At 38.1% G+C, this 20,957-nt stretch overlaps 1 protein-coding gene across 2 annotated transcripts in view; it reads left to right on the forward strand.

Annotated features, from left to right (window-relative positions):
- LOC122816774 (cytochrome P450 2K1-like) overlaps positions 1–20,957 on the forward strand; it is a 622,507-nt gene that overhangs the window by 485,763 nt on the left and 115,787 nt on the right. For both annotated transcript variants that reach the window (XM_044089791.1, XM_044089792.1), the window contains 2 exons: positions 2,359–2,546; positions 12,637–12,778. In XM_044089791.1, coding sequence (XP_043945726.1) covers positions 2,359–2,546; positions 12,637–12,778 — 330 coding nt within the window. The remainder of the gene's footprint in view (positions 1–2,358; positions 2,547–12,636; positions 12,779–20,957) is intronic.

A 20,957-nucleotide genomic window follows, 5' to 3' on the forward strand; every position in this document is an offset into this window, starting at 1 on the left:
CAAAATCAGATACATTATTGTATATAGCATGCTTTTTTTTGGGGGGGGTTACATGATTGCAGGACTCCTACATCACATTTTGACCTCCCCATGTCTTCTCTGTCATCAAGAATAGCTATCCCTTCTGATTTCACTCAGTACAGGTCTGGCCTACTTGAATGGCTAATAATGCTGTATTGTTGTAGCATACACTTCCAGAGTTAAAACAGCCAATCATGGACAAATGGGGCCATTTGCAGGGTAATAAATCACCCTCACCAGCCATACCAATATCCCAGTACTTGACTCTCTATCCCAGTAACCATGAATACTCTGTCAGTTTACAGACTACTTTTCTCTTAACTTTTACAACTATCATGGAGATTTGGATTTCATTTAAAACGTAAATTCCTCATTTTACAGAACAAAATACAAGCAGCCATTTTCTAAACAAAACAAAGTACTCTCACATTGAAAAGACAAACTTATCATGAGAAAGCATAAACATCTCTTCCTTGGAACTTGCATTTAGAGAAAATACATTTGGCAACATATTAAACTAATCTGTGCTGGGATTCATACTCAAATTGCATACAGAAAAGTTTTAATTAACATCTATGTGATGTCTGCAGGCTTTCAAAAGACAAATGTATAATACAGCCACTAAAACACTAGAAAATGCTTAGGACAGCCTACAGGACATGTGTCCTTCTTCATAAGCAGCCCGGTACTTTCTATTGAAGTAACTTAGCAGAGCCACACCAAAGTCATTTGAAGGGTAAGGGATCAAAGCATGTACAACAGAAAGCAGCTCCTTAACAGTTCATAACATTATTCATTCGCAAAAAGTACCAGACAAACTGTTGTAACCCAAACACAGTGCATTTAACACGTGTGCCTGCAAAAAAAGCTAAATTATAATGCATTCTTAGTTTAAATATTAACAGTGAACTCATACACTTCATGTTGTCCCATTTATTTGCAACTAAATAATAATTACACCATCAACATTAAGGTTAACCAAGTATCACATCCAAAAAAGATGTCTCATGTGATGATGCACTTGTTTACAACAAATTTTCATTTAAACCATAACTATTCTGGTTTATAGGTAGTAGTTGCTAGGATTGCAGTTTGGGGGACCACTGAGGAGTCTAGCCCAAATTTTCAATTACCCCAATCACTGTCTGGTTAAAAGACTTGCTCAAGGAAAAGGCACAAGTATGAGGCAAAATCAGAGATGTTTTTCAAAACTGTGAACAAGTAAGTGAGGCAATTGATTGTGGAGGATTAAGCTGCTTGCTCATGTAGCCATGGTACAGGATTTGAGTCTGATCTGAGTACATCACTTAACTAAACAGCCCTTTCTAACCAGGGCAATTCACACACACTGTGTTCCTTTACATATAAATTCTATGCTACAGGACATGCTCCATTTCTCTACCTAGAAATTATGTGATACAGCACACACTTTGTTTCTCTACCTAGAAATGCTATGCTATGGCTGTGAGATTAAATCTCATGCCATTTCTGGAAAGACACACACATTATAAAACATTCTGCTGCAAAACACACACATTGAACTCTAATACAACCTAAAAAAGGAATCTTCTACCTATTCTGATGCAAAAGAAAATTCTTTCTTCAGTTCAAAGGAACTGCTTCTTGTCCATCATACACAAAAAAGCAACAAGCCCTATTTCTTGCCCTCCTGCACAAGATTCTCTGCTGTGAGATTAAATCTTGAACCATTTCTGGAAACCTTCCTCATTAAGCACACACAGACACACCACACACACACACACACACACACACACACACACACACACACACACACACACACACACACACACACACACACCAAACAGCAGCTAGTTTGGACAACATAAAAGAGTACAAAAGTGTTTTTTTATTTTTTCAATGTACTTTTTTTATTTTTAAATATTGTTGCAAATAGAAGCTTTTTTTAACTGATGTTAAATGGCTGGACAGGGTCCCTCAGTCAGGCCCAGTCCCCAGGCAGCTGCCTAAATGGCCTAGTGCTGGCTGTGACCCTGGGTGGTAAACTCTTCATGTCCTGATGGTATTTGTTCTGCTCTTGATGGCATTCTGTTTCTTTAGTGACAGTGATGTACTTTTCAAATAATGACAGTTGTGCTGTAGCTTGCTTTCTTCTACTGTCACTGAAGTTCAGTTACTACTTGGTCTGTGTGTGCTGTCAGAACTCAAACATTCAAAGCTATTACCACAATACTGCTTTTATGTACCAATTTAACAAGCACGTGTTATCACTAAAATATCTGATGTAATTGCTATGAGAAGTTATAGAGATGCTATAAAGCCAATTCAACCAGTTTAATTTAAGGAATTTCTCTGCAGAAAAGGTTCAGAATGAGATTGACAAAGTTGTTGGATCTGAGAGATTTCCTTCAACTAAAGATCGCAAAAATTTGCCATACTGCAATGCTGTGATACATGAGGTCCAAAGGTTTAGCAACGTTGTCCCCCTTTCTCTTCAGCATGAGACAGCTGCAGATGTTCATTTCAGAGGATACTTTCTGCCTAAGGTATAAGTGACCAAAACAAGTATGTGGAAAAAAATTATAATGAACTACTAATCATTAAATTGCAACTTTTCTAATTGCAAGATAAAGAAGAAAAACAACTCCATTGCATGTTGCATAATTTTGTTTTAATTATTTAAAGTTTTTTATTTAAATTTATTTAAAGTCTTAAAGTCTGTTACAAGTAGAGGTATGTTGAGCTGAAAATCTTGATCTGTGACTGAATCAGACTAAACAGTGGAATAGTATAAGATATTTTTCTGCGTTATGTTTGCTCTGTCACTTGCAGATCATCTGACTTTTTTAAACTGATCTGCCACCCATTTTTCTTCATCACCTACAGGCTACCTGCATCCCCTTTGACCACATGAAGATTATGCCAGTCTTCAATGAGAAAAAGTGTTTGCACTGTCTTGTGCTCTTTACTAGTCTTTGTGACCAAAGATGAGCACAGAGGAAGTTGTTATTCAGTAAGACACAGATAGCTGATTACTTTTTCTCCTTTGATCTACCAGCATGCCCTGTGGGTGTATGATATCCATGATGTTCCATTCACAGTTGCCAGGAGAACCTTAAGCCCTGCAGCACTGCCCAGAGGTTACTCTGCTCACCTCTTTGCTTCTTTGTTATTCTATTCATTTACTTCTAGATTATTTGTGCAAAGGCCATGTGTAGTAACTGCATGTTACACAGATTGATGGACACAGGGGTCTTGGCAAATTTTCTGTTTGACTGTTCTGCCTCTGCCTGGAGGCAGTTATACAGCAGTACAGTCCCCCTCCCCCGGGGTAGGTGAGGCAGCATCTGGTGCTTATAGTGGTCTTCTCCTTTCAGTTCCTTCAGCATCAAGTTTGATAATCTGTCACAGGTCATCTAGATCAAAGTCAGGGCTTTATCCCCATATCCCATGGAGTGTAGAACATTTTCCTTTTCCTAGAAATTTATATTACATTGTACTTGCTTGATAAAACAATCAAGCAATAACTATCTACCCTGACCTTTATACACATATAGTAGCCTATATCCTCTCTATTTTTGTCTCCTTCTTCACTATTCCTCACCAATCTCATGCTCACCTCACCGCTTGTGTGAAATCCCTCCCCAACACTTCATACACCTCTATGTGTCCTTCTTTATGTCCAGGATGACATCTTCACATCTCCCTGACAGGATTTTGTGCATCACTGTCATACCACCCCCTTTGTTTCATAACTGTGGCTTGACTAACATTTGCTCATATGCACTAAGATATGTTTCGTTTTACTGACACTTAGCCTAACAAACTTCTTTACATGTGTTTCATTCATTCTTGAAGTCTGTAACTGCTTTTTATGACACAGCTTCTTAAGAAGTCACCCTTTCATTCTTTTTTTTAAACCACAGGCACCTACACTACCATTCCTCAGCCATGGTATGCTTTTACTAAAATGCATTGGGTTGTTCATAGTTATAGTATATATTATATAGTCATAGTAACTTCGGTCTCCTCATAGTCTATAGCTTCATCCTGTCTCTGGGGCCACCACCTTAGGAAACTCCCAGTTTTGTCCTTCATTTGGCAAGTTCATGGACTGAAGAGCTTGGGTTCCACAATGTCCTAAAGTAAGTACAAGTCCTGGCTCTATTCCTCAGTGGTCATCCCACTGTGGCTAGTTCTGGTGGCTTATTGATGGGAAGGTGTAATCTTTATAAATCTTAACCTCCCTGCACCTGCTTGCAGCATCTGTGGGACTGATGTATGAATAGGTTTTAAAATGTATATCCATATCTCCATATTTGATGAAATCAGGTTGTCCCATCCACACCTTGCAAATAAGCACTTGCCTTAGGGTTTCCAAGCTCCATGGGTGATTCAAGCATGGAAATGTATTTTGAATACCTATCCATCCCTCTAAGAAACACAAGCAGTCTAAACCTCATCATTCATAGATTCATTTCTGTCAACTCAAACAGGTGTCAAAAACCACTCATTAAATGTTGGGCACCTGATTTATAGCCAGAGCTTTATTGCTCATTATTAATGAGACCGTATAACATCCCAGGCTGCCTACTAAATGGTCTAAAACAGGACCTAGTGGAACCATTTGGCTCTGTCGTCAACCAGAGTCTAACTACTGGCTTTGTCCCAGCAGAGTGGAAAACAGCAACAGTAATTCCCTTGCACAAAGAGGGTTCAGCAACCGACCCTGGGAACTATAGACCCATAAGTCTAATCAGCTTTATCTGCAAGGCCATGGAGAGAATCATCATGGACCTTATCAACAAAGACATAGGTAACCTTCAAACTCTTTAGCAGACCCAATTTGGCTTTGTTAAGGGTAGATCATGCTTATTAAACCTGGTGGACTTCTTTGAGAATGTCACCAAAGCCCTTGATGAAGGCAGAACAGTACATACAGCCTATCTTGACTTAGCCAAGGCTTTTGACACAATCCCCCACTCGGGAATCTCCAGCTAGGACTTAACCCATATGTCACTAGATTAGTAGCCAACTAGCTCACCAAAAGACTGCATACAGTCAAACTTGGGGATTCCACCTCTTCCAGTAGACCAGTTACCAGTGGTATACCACAAGGATCTATGCCCCCTACTGTTTGGAATTTATTTTTCAGAAGTCCAGATGAAAATAGATGTCCTGTGGCTTACCAAGTTCATAGATGACTGCAAACTGGGTGCAATCATTAGTCCCCCAATGATGTTGACATACTATTATAAGGGCTACACAGAAACATGATTCCTGCCAAAGCCACGACTTAAACTAAACACAGAAAAATGCATTATCATCCCTTTCCGCAAAAGGGAAGTCCCTGCAAATTACAATATTAACAGTAGCCCCCTTAGCTCAAACCCTGTGGTGAGAGATATGGGAACACAGGTTGATATTGACCTTAACTTTGATCACCATGTGTCCACAGTGGTAAGAAAAGCCTTCTGTATTGCACTTCTCATAAGTAAGGGCATGGCATCCAGAGCTAAGGATATTATAACTCCCCTGTATTCATCCCTCATCAGACCACTAATGGAGTGCAACACTCCTTTCTGTATGTACCTCACCAGACACCTGCTGCAGCTGGAGAGACCTCAGAGGTTTCTCACCAAGACAATTCAGAGTCTTCAGCACATAACCTACATGGATAGAATGAAAGCCCTGTCACTGCACTCTATCTTATAGGCTGCTGAAAGTTGCTTATACCTGGCCTACAGAGTAGTCTTGGACCCTGACTTAATGGAAATGCTGCACATCTTGCAAGTCAAATGGGACAAGATTCATTCACTCTAGGCATCTTAACCTATCTTGCAACATTAACAGGACATACTGGAAAGACATATATGTCTCCCAGAGACTGCCACTACTCTGGAACAAACTCCCAATTCATGTAAAACAGACCTTCTCAATGACCCTATTTAAGCGTAACTTAGACAACTGGATGGGAGACTGTAAATTTACCTTGGAGTGTGTCACCTATGTCCCTCTTGGATAAGGAAGTCAGTGCTGATCATAGACTCGTGCTACAAATATAGACCATGCAGCTTGATCAATAAGGGAACAAGGGTATAAGACAGCTAGGCTTATAGAGACCCTAGGGACAATAGCCTAGTAACCTCTTATGAAACTATGAACCTATGAAACTGGCTATCTAATAAGTTTATTTGAAGAATACTTAATCATACAGTCTTTGAGCCTTTTAGCTCTTATCTTTAAATTGTACTCATTCATTATCACATATCTCTTATTAGAAAGAGTTCCCATTTTGACTATGAAGATTATCTTAGGGTACATAAAGGTTTTATTATATCCCTTTCACATCTCCTTTCTTCAAGATGGATATATTATGGTCTTGTAGTCTTCCATCATACTGCTTCTAGTAGAGATTTCCAAAAATTTTGTCCTCTTGTTCTCTACTACATATGTCCTTTCCATCACCTGGGTGAAAATAGGTCTCCAAGAACTCCACTTAGTACTATAGCTGGAGTTTCACAATCTGTCTATATAGAAAGATAATATTTTTTGTTTTGTATTGGTCCTATCTCCTGCGTATGTATGTCAGTAAGGGGTCTACTGTCTCTACCTGTTTTTGGTTCTAGATCATTTGATGTAAACAGCCTGTGACTCCTAATTTTGTGTTGTTTATCATTCCGTGTAACTTTCTAATTTTCTTTGCTGGTCATTGATTCTCAGATTTATTATTTTGCATTTCTACAGTAACTTCAAGTTTCTGTACTTAAAATTATTCTCCAACCTTAGTCACTCTTACTTGTTATTTTTTTCAGAGATGCATTATGCAGTTTTGCATGTTTTATACTGAACATAGCCTGCTCCCTGGTTTTATATCATTCCTCCAATCTTGTTAAGTCCCTGTCCAATCCTTATACCATTTTGTGTCTACCCTGTTACACATATTTATGTTACCAACAAATGGTTTCCCTTTTCCTTTTTGACCATCTGCATTGTCACTTGTATATACAACAAAATGATTAGCTCCATGACTGGTCTCTCTGTTACCCTCCGGTAATCATCCTTTCATCTGGGTTGGACTCCATTTACTGTGACCCTTGTGTCATTTGGTTTATCTATTGCAATATCAATAGCTTAACTTGTCTTTCAACTAATTTGGACTCTCTCTTATATCTTAATATCTCTCTTTGTCACTCTAGTATCTTATGAAAATACAACTCTTTCTAGTGTGTTCCTGTATTGTACATTTTACTTATTTTTACCCAACTACTTACTTCAACATGTTCTTTTTTGCATAAAATAGCTTAATTGTATATAGTACTTCTATTTGTTAAACTTTGAATTTATCTACTGTTTTTATTTGATTAACGTCAAACATTGTTTTGTACTCTCGAGGAGCTTTTCTCCCCAGGCCTCTGCTGAAAATGGATATGTATCCAGCTGGACTAGCCCGGTCAACAAATGTAAAATAAAATAAAATAAATAAAATAAATAAAATAAAATAGAAATGCACTAAAACTAATACCAATGCTGTTTAATTTGGTTATGTTTTGTATAACATTATCTCAGAATGCATTGCAAAATACGTATAGCATATATGCAGCCTGTTCCTTGTTTACAACCTTTTTATTACCCGGGCAAAGAACTGTATTAGATTTATCTTGCATGGCATTCCTAGTGTTTTATAGATATACCAGAACACTCACTTTAGCAGGGATTCCATGAATTTATCTACCACTGAGGTCATACTGACAGGTTTGCAGAATTATACATTGGAACAAGATAAGCACCACAGCAGAGCTCAGACTCTGAAAGGTTTGTTGCACTCATCATACTGAAAATGAACTACAGCTGCAGTTATGGGGAAAAAAGTATGATATATACAGGATAGCTACATGATAAGAAAAAAAGTAATTACGAGTTCAAGTCCTCTATACCTATCATGGTAAAATTCATGAATCACGGGGACTGATGTACAAACATAATACAGTGATTGTGCAAACTAGCTGTACAATCTCATGTTAGTGAGACTGTATATGAAGCACATTTAGAAATTGTTAAATGTAAAGAAAGGACATATGACATTATATTTTGGATAGAAATGTCCAAAGAGATTGAACTGGTGTAAAAAAAAAATAATAAAAAAATGAAATCCATAGCATGTATTGAAAATGCATTCTATAGATCTAATGATACTTCACAAAATTCCAGACGGCCATGGATTAAAGGTTTGTTAGTCCAAGGTCAGTCAGCACCTCATATATATTTATTATAGGTACTCTAAAGTCACCAAACTAAATGATACCTCTTCATCAGCTGCAAAAACCCTGCTGAAGTGAGCATTTTCCTCTGAGTCATATTTTGTAATATATTCATTGCAACTTATCTTCCTTAAATGCATACTAGTCCTTCAAAATCAACATTTAATTGCAATTGTATGACATCAGGGATCAGTCAGCTGCATCCACAGACTGCCTTTGTGCTAACCAATTACAGTTACTTCTCTGATGTGTATGCCTCACATGTCTGATTATGATCAGAAAAATGGATGAATATACAAATACATAAATGGCCATAGTAAGGACATACAAGATAGTCCAATGCAACCCTCACTGTGGAGAAATTCACGCACACACATATATGTGTCTACCAATTACAGCACTTTAGTAACTGTGTGCAACTCAGCTGTCTGTGTTAAAGTGAATCAATCAATAAATGAATAAATAATAAACACATTAATAATTTCAACCTGTTGCTGTCAGTCAATACCATTTGTGATGGTACACACAGAAGCACACACACACACACACACACACACACACACACACACACACACACACACACACACACACACACACACACACACACACACAGTACTAAATTCAGACACACACACACACACACACACACACACACACACACACACACACACACACACATTACACACACACACACACACACACACACACACACACACACAGTACTAAATTCAGCTCTGTAGCAAAGAAAATATGTCATCCTACAGGCTGACTGGAAGTGTCAGCTCAACAGACTGCACAGACATCAGAAACATAGATTACACAACTTAGCAGGTACTGTTTAAGTATTTTAAAAAGCAGTCTCTTTTCCATTATTTTAATTTACTTTGTCCATCCATAACACGTTAAGCAATCTTTTACTTTTGGCTTTCAGGCTGCATTAGGTAGTGGTTACTTGGCACAAACTGAGTCAAGGGAAAATGGCTGTCCACTGCTTAGTCTAGTAACCCAAACAGTCTGCATTAATGCACGATTTCTAATCCCTAGAATGGCATGAGGTGAGGATGACTAATAAATTGGGAGAGTATGCATGAATGCTGAGCAGTTTAAATAACATTACAGCTAAACCAGTTGAGCAACCAGTCTTTTTTCAGAAATTACAATTCCATGCATGCAGAGTATACAGTTGCATGAATTCCCCATCCCCAAACAGAGAAGTTGACTATCTAACATAAATGAAAAACAATTTAGAAAATAAATAAGTAAATATATTAAACTGCTGTTCAATATCCACTTGGACAAGGTGTAATTGAGCAGTCTAGTACAATGTGCTTCCCTACTGAATGTGAAACCTCTCCCTGACCTCTTATGTAAACAGCAACATTTTCATTTAATCACCCTTTCTTTCCATCATCATTTTCTGTTCACATTTGTCCATATTCTTAACTTTCACTATTCATGGTTTTGCATTTCATTTCTCCCTTATGGAGCTGTGAAACTTTATCTCACTGAAGTAATGTGATGATTTTCCTCAGTTTAGTTGTTTTCTTTGTTCTGCACAACTTTTCCTTTTTCTTCTTCTTTTTGTCTTAATTTGCATTATTTTCTGTCTTCTCATTCTATGCTTTACTATATTTCTTAAATGTACTGCATATGCTATGGGGGGGATGGACATCACAGCTGTAGCAATCAGCCCCATCTGTACATGTTGTGGAGAAACATAGAATTGTGATATGATGTGCCCTCAATTCCAAATGAATTGTGGGAGTTGTATCATGCTGTTTTTCTTAGTTCTATCTCTGCTGTATATCCTATGGCTGCTATGGCAGTAAGGCACAAATGTGTATTCAATGGAACAATGTAATGCTATGCCATGTGGTATCTTCTCTCCCATATGTGTTGTGTGAGGTGTATCCTGCTGTGGTTCTCAATGTTGTCTGTGCTACATGTGCTGTGGGATGGAGAAGCATCATATGTGCATGCTGTGGGAGGGCACAGTGCTATGGTATGCACTGCTGACTGTCCTGGAAATTTAGTTTGAGGTATATCCTGTGAGGCTCACAGTGTTGTATGTGCTACATGTGCTTTCAGGGATATTTCTGCTGTAGCATTCAGTGCACTGTATGGTACATATACTAGAGAAGTATGTCCTACTGTTGGAATTGATGTGTATAGGGTATACAATGCACTTGTACAATATGGTTTAAGGGAAGGATATACTGCTGTGGCATTCATTGTCATCTGTACTATGTGTTATGGAGCATTTATTGTTGTAAGGCACTCAGTGCCTTCTGTGTTTATGTATTAAGGTAGGTACATCCGTATGTGGAATACAGTGTGTGTGTGTGTGTGTGTGTGTGTGTGTGTGTGTGTGTGTGTGTGTGTGTGTGTGTGTGTGTGTGTGTGTGCTACATATGAAGTACAAAAGATTAAAAAAAAGGGCATGGCAAGAATGCTGGAGTGAATAATGTGTGGGATACACTCCAAAAGCAAAGGGGTACAGATCTCATTCATCTGGGTGATGAAAAGGATGCACCTTAAATACTTGGTAGACTTTCGAAGCCTAATATGGAAAGGGACAGCAGGCTAATGGAAGCATTCCAAAAGAATGCCACCAGATGTTAAAGTAAAAAAGAGGAGAAGAGAATGGAAGGGATATGAACAGAGTTTAGAGGAGACATGGTACTCTCACTATAGACAAGAAGACACAACGAGACATAGTAATGGTGCGAAGGGTCATTCAGGAAGATGTGAAGGTGTTCTGAAGAGAAATGTCAATGGATAAGAAGAGAGATAGGTAGCAGACTACAAGAACAAACTGTTATCTGAATTCTGAAAGTACTTTTTCACAGAAAGGGTTGTAGACCCTTGAAATGAACTACCTGAATGGATTGTGGAAATGGAATCCATGGAGGATGTGGAACGGGTACAGAAAGGGTGAAAGGAATGTAGTCAGAGGGAAGTCAGTAGTATGTGAAATATAGTCAATGGGTCAACCAAGAAAGCTAACTAACTCTCCTTGAGAAAATGTAAAGTTATGTAATGTAAAACACCCATATATCAACTAGGGCTACTTTTGTACATAAATGCTCAGCACAGATGATTCATGCACTGGATATCGGCATCATGTGATCTGTCAGAATGACACATATAGTCAGTCAATGATGCCAGATGTGACACGTCACTCTGTGGTAGAATAGTGCCATTTTCAGATGATGTAACCATCTCCTGTGGAGCTTAGCTGGGAGCTTCATACTTGGGTGTGGTCTATGGCGATATACACCAGTGGCAGAAATCTGACACTATGGAGTGTCTGCACAATGGTGCATATTTAAATGGTGTAACAGGAGATGTGATATGCTCACTTCACAACATGTGGTTGACAACTGCATCTGATGTGAAATGATGACAGCCTGAGGAATGGCTAGAGATAGGAGCTTTGTTTATTTGTAAAAAAAAAAAAACATGAGTATAATTGTCATTGTAATGAATGCATATGGCTGGGTCCAGTGTCTCCCTAAGATACTGATAGCTTGACCAGAGTGAATGTTATATCATGCATTGTCTTGATAGTTTTCTTTTATGAATAAAAACTAACTGCGCTATAATCTACATGGTGGGATGGATTGCAAATCATTGATATGGTAGAGCACAGTCTATGAATTACATTATCTCTGCTGTCAAAAAGCTACATGTAGTGGAATTACATCTTGGCAGAGTTTTTCATAAATTTCCACCAAAATGTAGATACATATAAAGATAATTCAGAATGTTTTCTAAAACAAAGAAGATATGATTTTCTTGGTAATTTATGTTTTTTGGGAGTCCTCAGTGGTTGCCTGCTCATTCTTGTACAGTTTGCAAGGTTTTGTTTTTTGCTTACTTGCCTTTACAAACATGGGTACTCCCAGTTTAAACTGTTTTTTTTTCCTACCTCACTGTCTTTCCCATTCTACCTGCTCAGCTTCTAGGGGGTGCTTGTAGTTTAGGGGATGAAGCTCATGCTCTTTGAACTAACAAGTTTGCCTAACAGGTTAGAAAGCGTTAGAATGTATTACCTAGGTGGCTTCAGGCAACACCAGAGTAGAGAGAATTTAAGAGGTCCTATAAGTCTCATATGTTCATTTCAGCACTTTTTACTTCATTATATTAACCATCTTGCTTCATTACTCCATTCCATATGCATTTTGTCTTTCTTGACACATTTATTTTGTATGTATATTGTCGTTGTTCCTTGTTTGATTTTTGTGTTTAACATTTTTAGTTATTTATATTTGTTATTTTTAATGCATATAAATGTATACCCTTGAACTTGAAAATGAATGTGTTTTATTGCATTTTACATCGTTTCCATCTCATTGTGTGCTTATTATTCTAGGGGACACAAGTGATAGCTTGCATAGGTTCTGCACTTTATGATAAAACTCAGTGGGCGACACCAGACAAGTTCAACCCATCACATTTTCTTGATACCAAAGGAAATTTTGTCCTGCCAGATGCTTTCCTGCCCTTTTCAGCTGGTAAGAGAGATTTATCTGTGCATGTTATCTTGTTTCTGCTACTGTAACTTCATGTACCAGGTGATGAAAGTTGTTTTTGCAACTGAATGTTTATTTTGCCTTTTGAACTGTACAAGCTGACGCACCATCATACAAATGAATGGAGTTGAGTGATTACCATATCCTGGACTGTCTGCTATGCCTGACTGTTATTCTCTTCTAATTCAAACTCAAAGTACAATGGGTCCCAAACAATGCCATGTATAACATTACCATGTATTCTTTAATGGTATTATTTGTTATTGTACTGTCAGCATCAACTTAGCCGTATATGCCCTCGAGTCATTTAATCACCAATTGATCACATTCCCTGTAACCCACTTTATGCACCTGTAACTAGCCACGTGTTTGAATTCCTTATTTGAAAAGAATTTGTTATGGATACTTATAAGAGTAACAGTTGTTATGGCTGTTTCTGCTGTTTGCTGTGGTTAACTCAAGTTATGTAAACATTCACAGTACCTGTTGTATCTAACATCACAAATTGACAGAACTGAGATACCTGCACTGTTAGGTAACAAGCGGCAAATAGGAATCTTAAGAATGGACATTTTTTTTGTTTGTCTGTTTTGTTTTTAGCAAGAGATTTAGGTCTGTGAGATATGCAACTATTCAAGTTCTTACAATAAAATAAACTTAAGCACTATACTAGAACAGTATTTAACTTTTTGATGAAAAGACACAGAAAATAGCTGGTTGACACCATTTTTAAGGAATTCTTGTGACAATCTGCTCATGAGGTCAGTGGACATCAAGGGCAGAATGAAGGAATTCTTCAAGAAGCTTTGGAATGAATTAAACTCCCCTAAAACTGTATTGCTGCATGCACACCCTACAATGAAGCAGGAAGGAGATCTCCCCCTAGAAGAAATGCAAAATGCACTATGGACAATTAACTTAGAGCCAGTGGAGGCTCAGTCACACAGATACGATCAATATGTTTGGTACATTAGGGGAGATATGTCTCCTGAAGGTAATTACTGTGGTAAGGAAACAATGCATATCCTGAGAATTAGCATTCTAATGCCAGTGTACAAGAACAATCAAACATTCACAATTTTGGGCATTACAAAGGTATCAAACTCCTGTTACACTGTATGAAAGTGCTGGACAGGTAATTGATGTATGGGAGATGAGCAGTTTAGATTCAAATCAGAACTGTTCTGATGCTTACAATGAAGCGGAAAGTGGAAAATAAGCTGGCGATGAGGACAGATTCCAACTTGCATTCCTTGACTTGGAAAAAACACATGAGAAGGTCATAAAAAAGCAGATATGGGCAGTCTTGTAATGGTTTGAAGTCCTTGGAGTACTGGTAGAATATGCTCAGCTATATTCAGGAACTGAATAACACAATTATGAACAGTTTTCTGTCTTACAGAAAGACTTCCAGTGGGACTGGGTGTGGATCTAGGTTCAGCTTTGAGCCTATTGCTGTTAATGCTGGTGATGGCTACATCAGTAAGCAGGCCAGAAAAGAGAACTCAACAAAGCTGCTGGATGTAGATGATGTGGTACGACAAGCAGACTATGAAAATGAACTTCAGGCAAATGATAGGAGGCCTGCAATGAGAAACTGAGAGCACATGAGATGAAAGTGCACACAGACAAGAGAGTGATCATGTTAGTAAATGGGAGAAATAAAAAGAAGCTAAAAACAGAAACAGATGGTAAAATAGTAGAACAGGTTAAACATTTCAAGTATTTAGGTGTATGGTTGATAAATCTGAATAAGGAAAGCAAAACTAGAATCAGAGGTGCTTCACATAACTGGAATACTGTGACAGGGGTAGTGTGTGACAAAAGAATGCCAAAGAAACTGAATAATAAGGTGCACAAAATAGTGGTGTGACCATTACTCCTGTATGACACAGAAACCTGAGTAATAAAGGAAGAGCAGGCGAGTAAGCTTGAAGTGAGGAGATTAAATGTCTGAGATCAGTAGTAGGACATACACTGGGGGGGAGAGATGAAGACATAAGAACATCATAGAAGATACCAAAATAGCCCCTGTTGCAGAGAAATTCAAGGAGAACAGATTAACTGTCAGTTAGCACAGAGGACTAAGCCTGGAAGCAAAGATGACTAAACCTCTGACTTGTTAACTATCAAAAGTATTTGCCAGAAGACTTTAGGAATCTTCATTTTGTATCTGGGTTAACTGATACTTTCCCTAACAGTATTACTATTCAAGCAAATTTGCTCTGAAGTAATTGTTAGGGTTAAGGTTAACCGATTGAAAATGGAGACTAATTGTTTTCATTTTTCAATCCCAATGTGTTTTTTAGTAAGTTTGTTTTTGAAGCAACAACATTGATAATTTGTACATCCATGCCTGTGTGCAGTTCGATGTTAATGTTCTGTACTTTTATAGTTGTATACAAAATGGTGAGTTGTTACCGCTATATTTCCCCATCCCATTCTAAATGTGCTTCATGCAAAGGTGATTTCCTTACAAAATTGCACCTCAACACAGATTCAAGCCAAGAAAAACATTAGACTGGCTTTAACTCCACTTTCTTTGTACTTGATCTGACTTGCAGCAAACATTGTGATGAAGTATCACTGCTGTATTTTCCATCCCATTCTAAAAGTGCTTCATGAAGAGAGGATTTGAATACCTATTAACAATTAAAAACTGCTTCAAGCACAAGAAAACATTTCCCATTGATGTGATTGTAAACGTAAATGAATTATCATCGAGTGTAGCATGGCTAAAGGTTGAGCAAGAACAGATAAGGGCTGGCAGACTGGAAAACACTGGTATCACTGGAGGAATAGAAAATGAATGGGAAAAAAAAATATGATTCCAGTGGATAAAAAAATGAATACTCATGTGTAATCCCTGTAACAAGATGGCTTAAGAGACATACTTAATCTACTTGAACTGTGTGAGTATATATGAAGGCATTTATGGTGAAATGTTCAAGAATATAAAAATGCTCATACAATACATATTTGAAAAATAGTAAGACAAGCATTAGATGGATTGCTAACAAAGTTGCTAAATTGTCTATAGGTGTGTGTATAATGTACTCTGTGAATGGCAGCAAGCTATTCATGTGGTCACTGTAGGTATTAGATGTAACTTGACAGCATTGGTTTAGAAGGAAATAGTGTCCTTGGTGCCTTATAAGCAGTTCTTTTTCATACTTTTTTTTAAAAATAGAAACAATATTTTATTTATTTATTTATTTTATTTTATTTTATTTTACATTTGTTAACCGGGCTAGTCTAGCTGGATATATGTCCATTTTCAGTAGAGGCCCAGGGAGAAAAGCTCCACACATAAATTAATTACAAAGAGACATATTAATAAAAAGTTACGTACAATAAGAATATACATTTAGTACTAAGAACAACAAAATACCTAAGGCACACCAAAAATATACTATATATATATATTTTTTATTTTACATTTGTTTACCGGGAAAGTCTGACTGGACACAGGTCCATTTTCAGTGGAGGCCCGGGGCGAAAAGCTCCAAACATGAATACAGTTAAAAGAGATAAAACAGTCTCATATAAAAAAAACATAGTACAATACATGTTAAAAATACATTAAAAATACATTACATTTGAACATAGCTAAGCCTGGGGAGAAAAACTCCCAGCACTACTACAGTTCCAAGGAGACAAAAATATTACCAAAGAAGAAAACAGAGTCATATGTGTTAAGAATCAAATCTAGGTGCTTAGGATTTCCCTTTCTCTTCCCCCCTTGGCTGACCTGGTGTGATTCAGATTGAACTCTACAGTTCCCTACAAAACGTGTCTACAGGACTGCAATCAGTTTCTCTCAGCATTTAAGCAGATTGAACTCTACAGTTCCCTACAAAACGGTGTCTACAGGACTGCAATCAGTTTCTCTCAGCATTCAAGCAGATTGAACTCTACAGTTCCCTACAAAACAGTGTCTACAGGACCGCAATCAGTTTCTCTCAGCATTTAAGCAGATTGAACTCTACAGTTCCCTACAAAATGGTGTCTACAGGACTGCAATCAGTTTCTCTCAGCATTTAAGCAGATTGAACTCTACAGTTCCCTACAAAATGGTGTCTACAGGAATGCAATCAGTTTCTCTCAGCATTTAAGCAGAGTAGGTTGCACACAAAAAGCATTTGTTAAGCTTTCACATACAGTGCTGTGTAATTAAGCATGTCACCACTTTGGTCAGCCATAGGGCTCTTTTCTTCTACTAGAGTGTTTGCCTCCTTCCCCTGTAACTTAAGTAAACTGACTCTTACATTAAGAGCTATAATACTTACCTTATAGCTTTCGGACACCTTACGAAACCTTGTAAACTGCAATAGCCCTGCTACGGTCGCCCTCGCTATGCTCGGGCTCTCTTCGCTACCCTCCCTGTCCCCAATTCCCTCCCGCCCCAGTACCTCTAAATTTATAGTACTATAGCCACTCCCCCACTTTCTAGATCCTATCTGCTTTAATCTGGGATAATTCCTCCCATCCCCATTCTTCTACCTACATTTTAATAGTACCTATTAGCTTTCATCTGGCATTCTCCCATTCCCCTTCCAGTACCTTTACCTCACCACTCTATCTTCTGGTGTTGCATCACCAGGTAAAACAGTTCCTTAACTAACTAGCTGAATCACAGATAACAATATACTCCTCTTTACTATCCCTCTTGTTCGCACCATACCTCCTTACCTTGTATGAAAACCAGTTTCTCATGGGATTTCAGGTCCAAAAAGGCCATACTATCACCCCAGCTGTAAATCCTCCCACCTTCAATCATACTTACAGTACCAGATCCTATCCAACATCTTGTTCAGTGTATCAACATCTCAACCCCAGGCACATTAGCTCTAAATCCAAATATTACTACAAACTAATAAACAAATTCCTGAAGTTCATCACCAAGTATAGACTCAACCTAATACTTGGTGGTGATATTCACCCCAACCCTGGCCCACCCACTTCAGATACACATACCCCCTCTACTTGCAATCTAAGCTACACACCTACAATTAATAGGCCAACTAACTCTCTCCTAGCCTGTCATCTCAATATTAGAAGCATTAATAACAAGGTACATGAATTGCATGCACTTCTGGATGTCCACTCCCCTGATATTCTCTGTTTATCTGAAACCTGGTTAAAACCTAACACTAAAGACAATGAAGTGTTACCACCTGGGTACAACATACACAGGCTGGATCGTGCTTCGAGGAAGGGGGGTGGGGTAGCTGTACTCTATAAATCTGAGTTGAATGTCACCATAGATGTAATACAACCACCTCAGATTAATAACTCGGAGATTCTTGCCACCAAATTGCAACTTAATAACAATAAATGCATTAATATTATCTGTATGTACATTCCACCAGGTAACAATATATCTACACTTGAAGATATCCTGCACTGGCTATCATGTCATTACTCCCAAGAAACCCTACTACTTGGAGACTTTACCATAGACTGGGGCACCTGTTCCTCAGAATCCCCAACCACCCATATTAACCTGCATGCATTTACACAAATTATATCCACCCCTACCAGGATAGGTAAACCCAACCAAAAAGAAAGCATACTTAACTGGGTACTCATAAATAGTCACCCCCAACTGTACATCTCTGGTACCCTCCTTGATGGCCTAAGAGATCACCTTCTCACATATGTAATTAAGCACAAAGCCATCAATTCCCAACAACCCTTACTCAGAAAGGTTAGAAACAATAAAAACATTAACCCTGCCAAATTCCAACAAGAACTAAACTCATGTAATTGGTCTATTCTAAAACACCTCCCCTTAGAGGAAGAATTAGCATACTTTAACAACAAATTCCTTGAGATCCTTGATTTGCATGTACCTGTTCGTTCAAAGAGAACAAAGGCAAAAACTGCGCCATGGCTTTCTAAAGAGTCTAAACTCAGAATTACCCTTAGAAACAAAGCATGGGCTTTATGGCGTTCCTCTAAAGACCCCCAAGATCACATTAAATACAGGCAATCCAGGAACAAAACCAAAAAATCAATTTCACAAGACAAAAAAACAATACTACTGTAATTTACAGACAGTAAATCAAAATAACCCTCAGAGGTTTTGGGCAGGTTTAAATAATCTACTACATCCTGGTCAAACTTCAACCCCAATCTCTGCTGCTACTATTGATAAAACCCTTGAAGATGTTTCTGACAGTTTTAACCGATTCTTTACTGAGAAAATTCAAGCCCTAGCTAGCCAACTACCTCCTAGCTCCTCTGGTCCTGAAAGTATCACCCCTAGAAACCTACTCGCATTCAGCTTCCAACCAGTCACCACTTCACTTATCCGTACCTTAATCGAAAAATTAAAACCCACTACACTTTCTGCTGATCAACTCCCTGCCAAGTACCTACAAAAATCAGCTGATGCTATTGCTTACCCTGTCTCAATACTAATCAATCGAACCATAGTAGAAGCTAAAATTCCCACCATCTGGAAAATATCCTATGTAATCCCACTTTACAAAGGAGGCAGCTTTACTGAATTCTCCAATTATAGGCCAATAGCTATATTCTCTCCACTTGCAAAGATTATGGAAAAATGTATTCATAGACAACTCATGCACCACCTAATCCAGAATCACCTTATGGCAGACACTCAGCATGGCTTCCGTCCTCATCACAGCACTACTTCAGCCCTCCTAGCCTTTACCAAACCATAAACCATAATTGCAACAATAATTATATATCCTCAGCCCTCTTCTTTGATCTTTCTAAGGCAATCGATATGGTTGATCACCAACTTTTAATCCACACCCTGCAAACATTCTGTCTAGATACTAGAGCCCCTCAGTGGTTTCAATCCTACCTGAATGGTCGACAGCAAGCTGTCCTCTGGCAGAACAAACTCTCTAACCTTCTACCTAACACCCTTGGAGTACCATAAGGCTCTATACTAGGGCCCTTGCTGTTCTCCATTTTCATTAACGACCTTTATACTGTCATCCCAAAAGTCAGCTGTATCCAATATGCTGATGACTCTGCTCTGATTTGCTCAGCCACATCTCCAATAGAGTTAAGGTCAGCTATCCAGACCACCTTTAATACAATAGAAAACTGGATTTCTGAACGTCGTCTGATCCTAAATCCCAAAAAAAACTAAAATGCTGTTATTTTCACCAACAAGTAGGTCTACCACTTTCACCTTTACCATACATTCACATAATAGCACAATAATCTCCCCTGACCCCTCTACAAAACTATTAGATGTCATCATAGACAATAATCTAAAATTTGACCTACATGTTAACCAAACTATCAAAACCATCAGTAAAAAACTAGGGTCACTTTACAGAATAAAAGCCTTCCTTACCCCTCCAGCTAAAATTGCCATAGCTCGCTCTCACCTTCTTTCAACCCTTCTGTATTCATCCCCTCTAATCTCAAATTTAAACAAGACTGTTCTTAACAAACTCTCAATTTGCTACAACCACATTACAGGTTTGCCACTGGGCTGCCTTTTAGGACACATCATTGCATCAATCTAAATCAGCTTGGGTGGCTTGAACTACCCAGCCTAATCCAGTATAACCAACTGATTATGGCCTATAAAATCCTCTATAATCCGGAAAATACTCCTGCACTTAAAAATATTATCACCCCCTATAACAATCCTAGACCGCTTCGATCCTCTAACAAACTACTAATTCAAACTAGCAAAATTAATAACACAGCCGGTGACTCTCTCTTTGCTAACTCTGTAAGTAGATCCTGGAACTCTCTTCCAGCTGATATTACCTTACTTTCCACCTTAGGGCAATTTAAAACTAGACTCAAATAACATTTGTCACTTAACTGGCTATGTCAATGTATCAAGCCTGGCTAACTCTCTCTAGAATGTGTAAAAATCTGTTAACCAGTTTACTGTGTAATTTAATTTAATCCTGACTTGTGCTCAGGATTAATTCTAACCTGTGGAACTTGTTTAACTTGCTTACTTATGTAATCTCTGTAAATAGTCTGTTTGTAATATGTAATGCTGGTATTATGTAATGCTGTATCTGCTTACCCTTGGAGCTTTTCTCCCTGGGCCTTTGCTGAAAATGGACATGCATCCAGTCGTACTATCCCGGTCAACAAATGTAAAATAAATAAAATAAAATAAAAATAAATAAATAAATATTTGAGCATA

Source organism: Protopterus annectens, chromosome 12.part0 (genome assembly GCF_019279795.1).
Source record: "Protopterus annectens isolate FY-2018-M chromosome 12.part0, PAN1.0, whole genome shotgun sequence".
NCBI classification, from domain to species: domain Eukaryota; kingdom Metazoa; phylum Chordata; order Ceratodontiformes; family Protopteridae; genus Protopterus; species Protopterus annectens.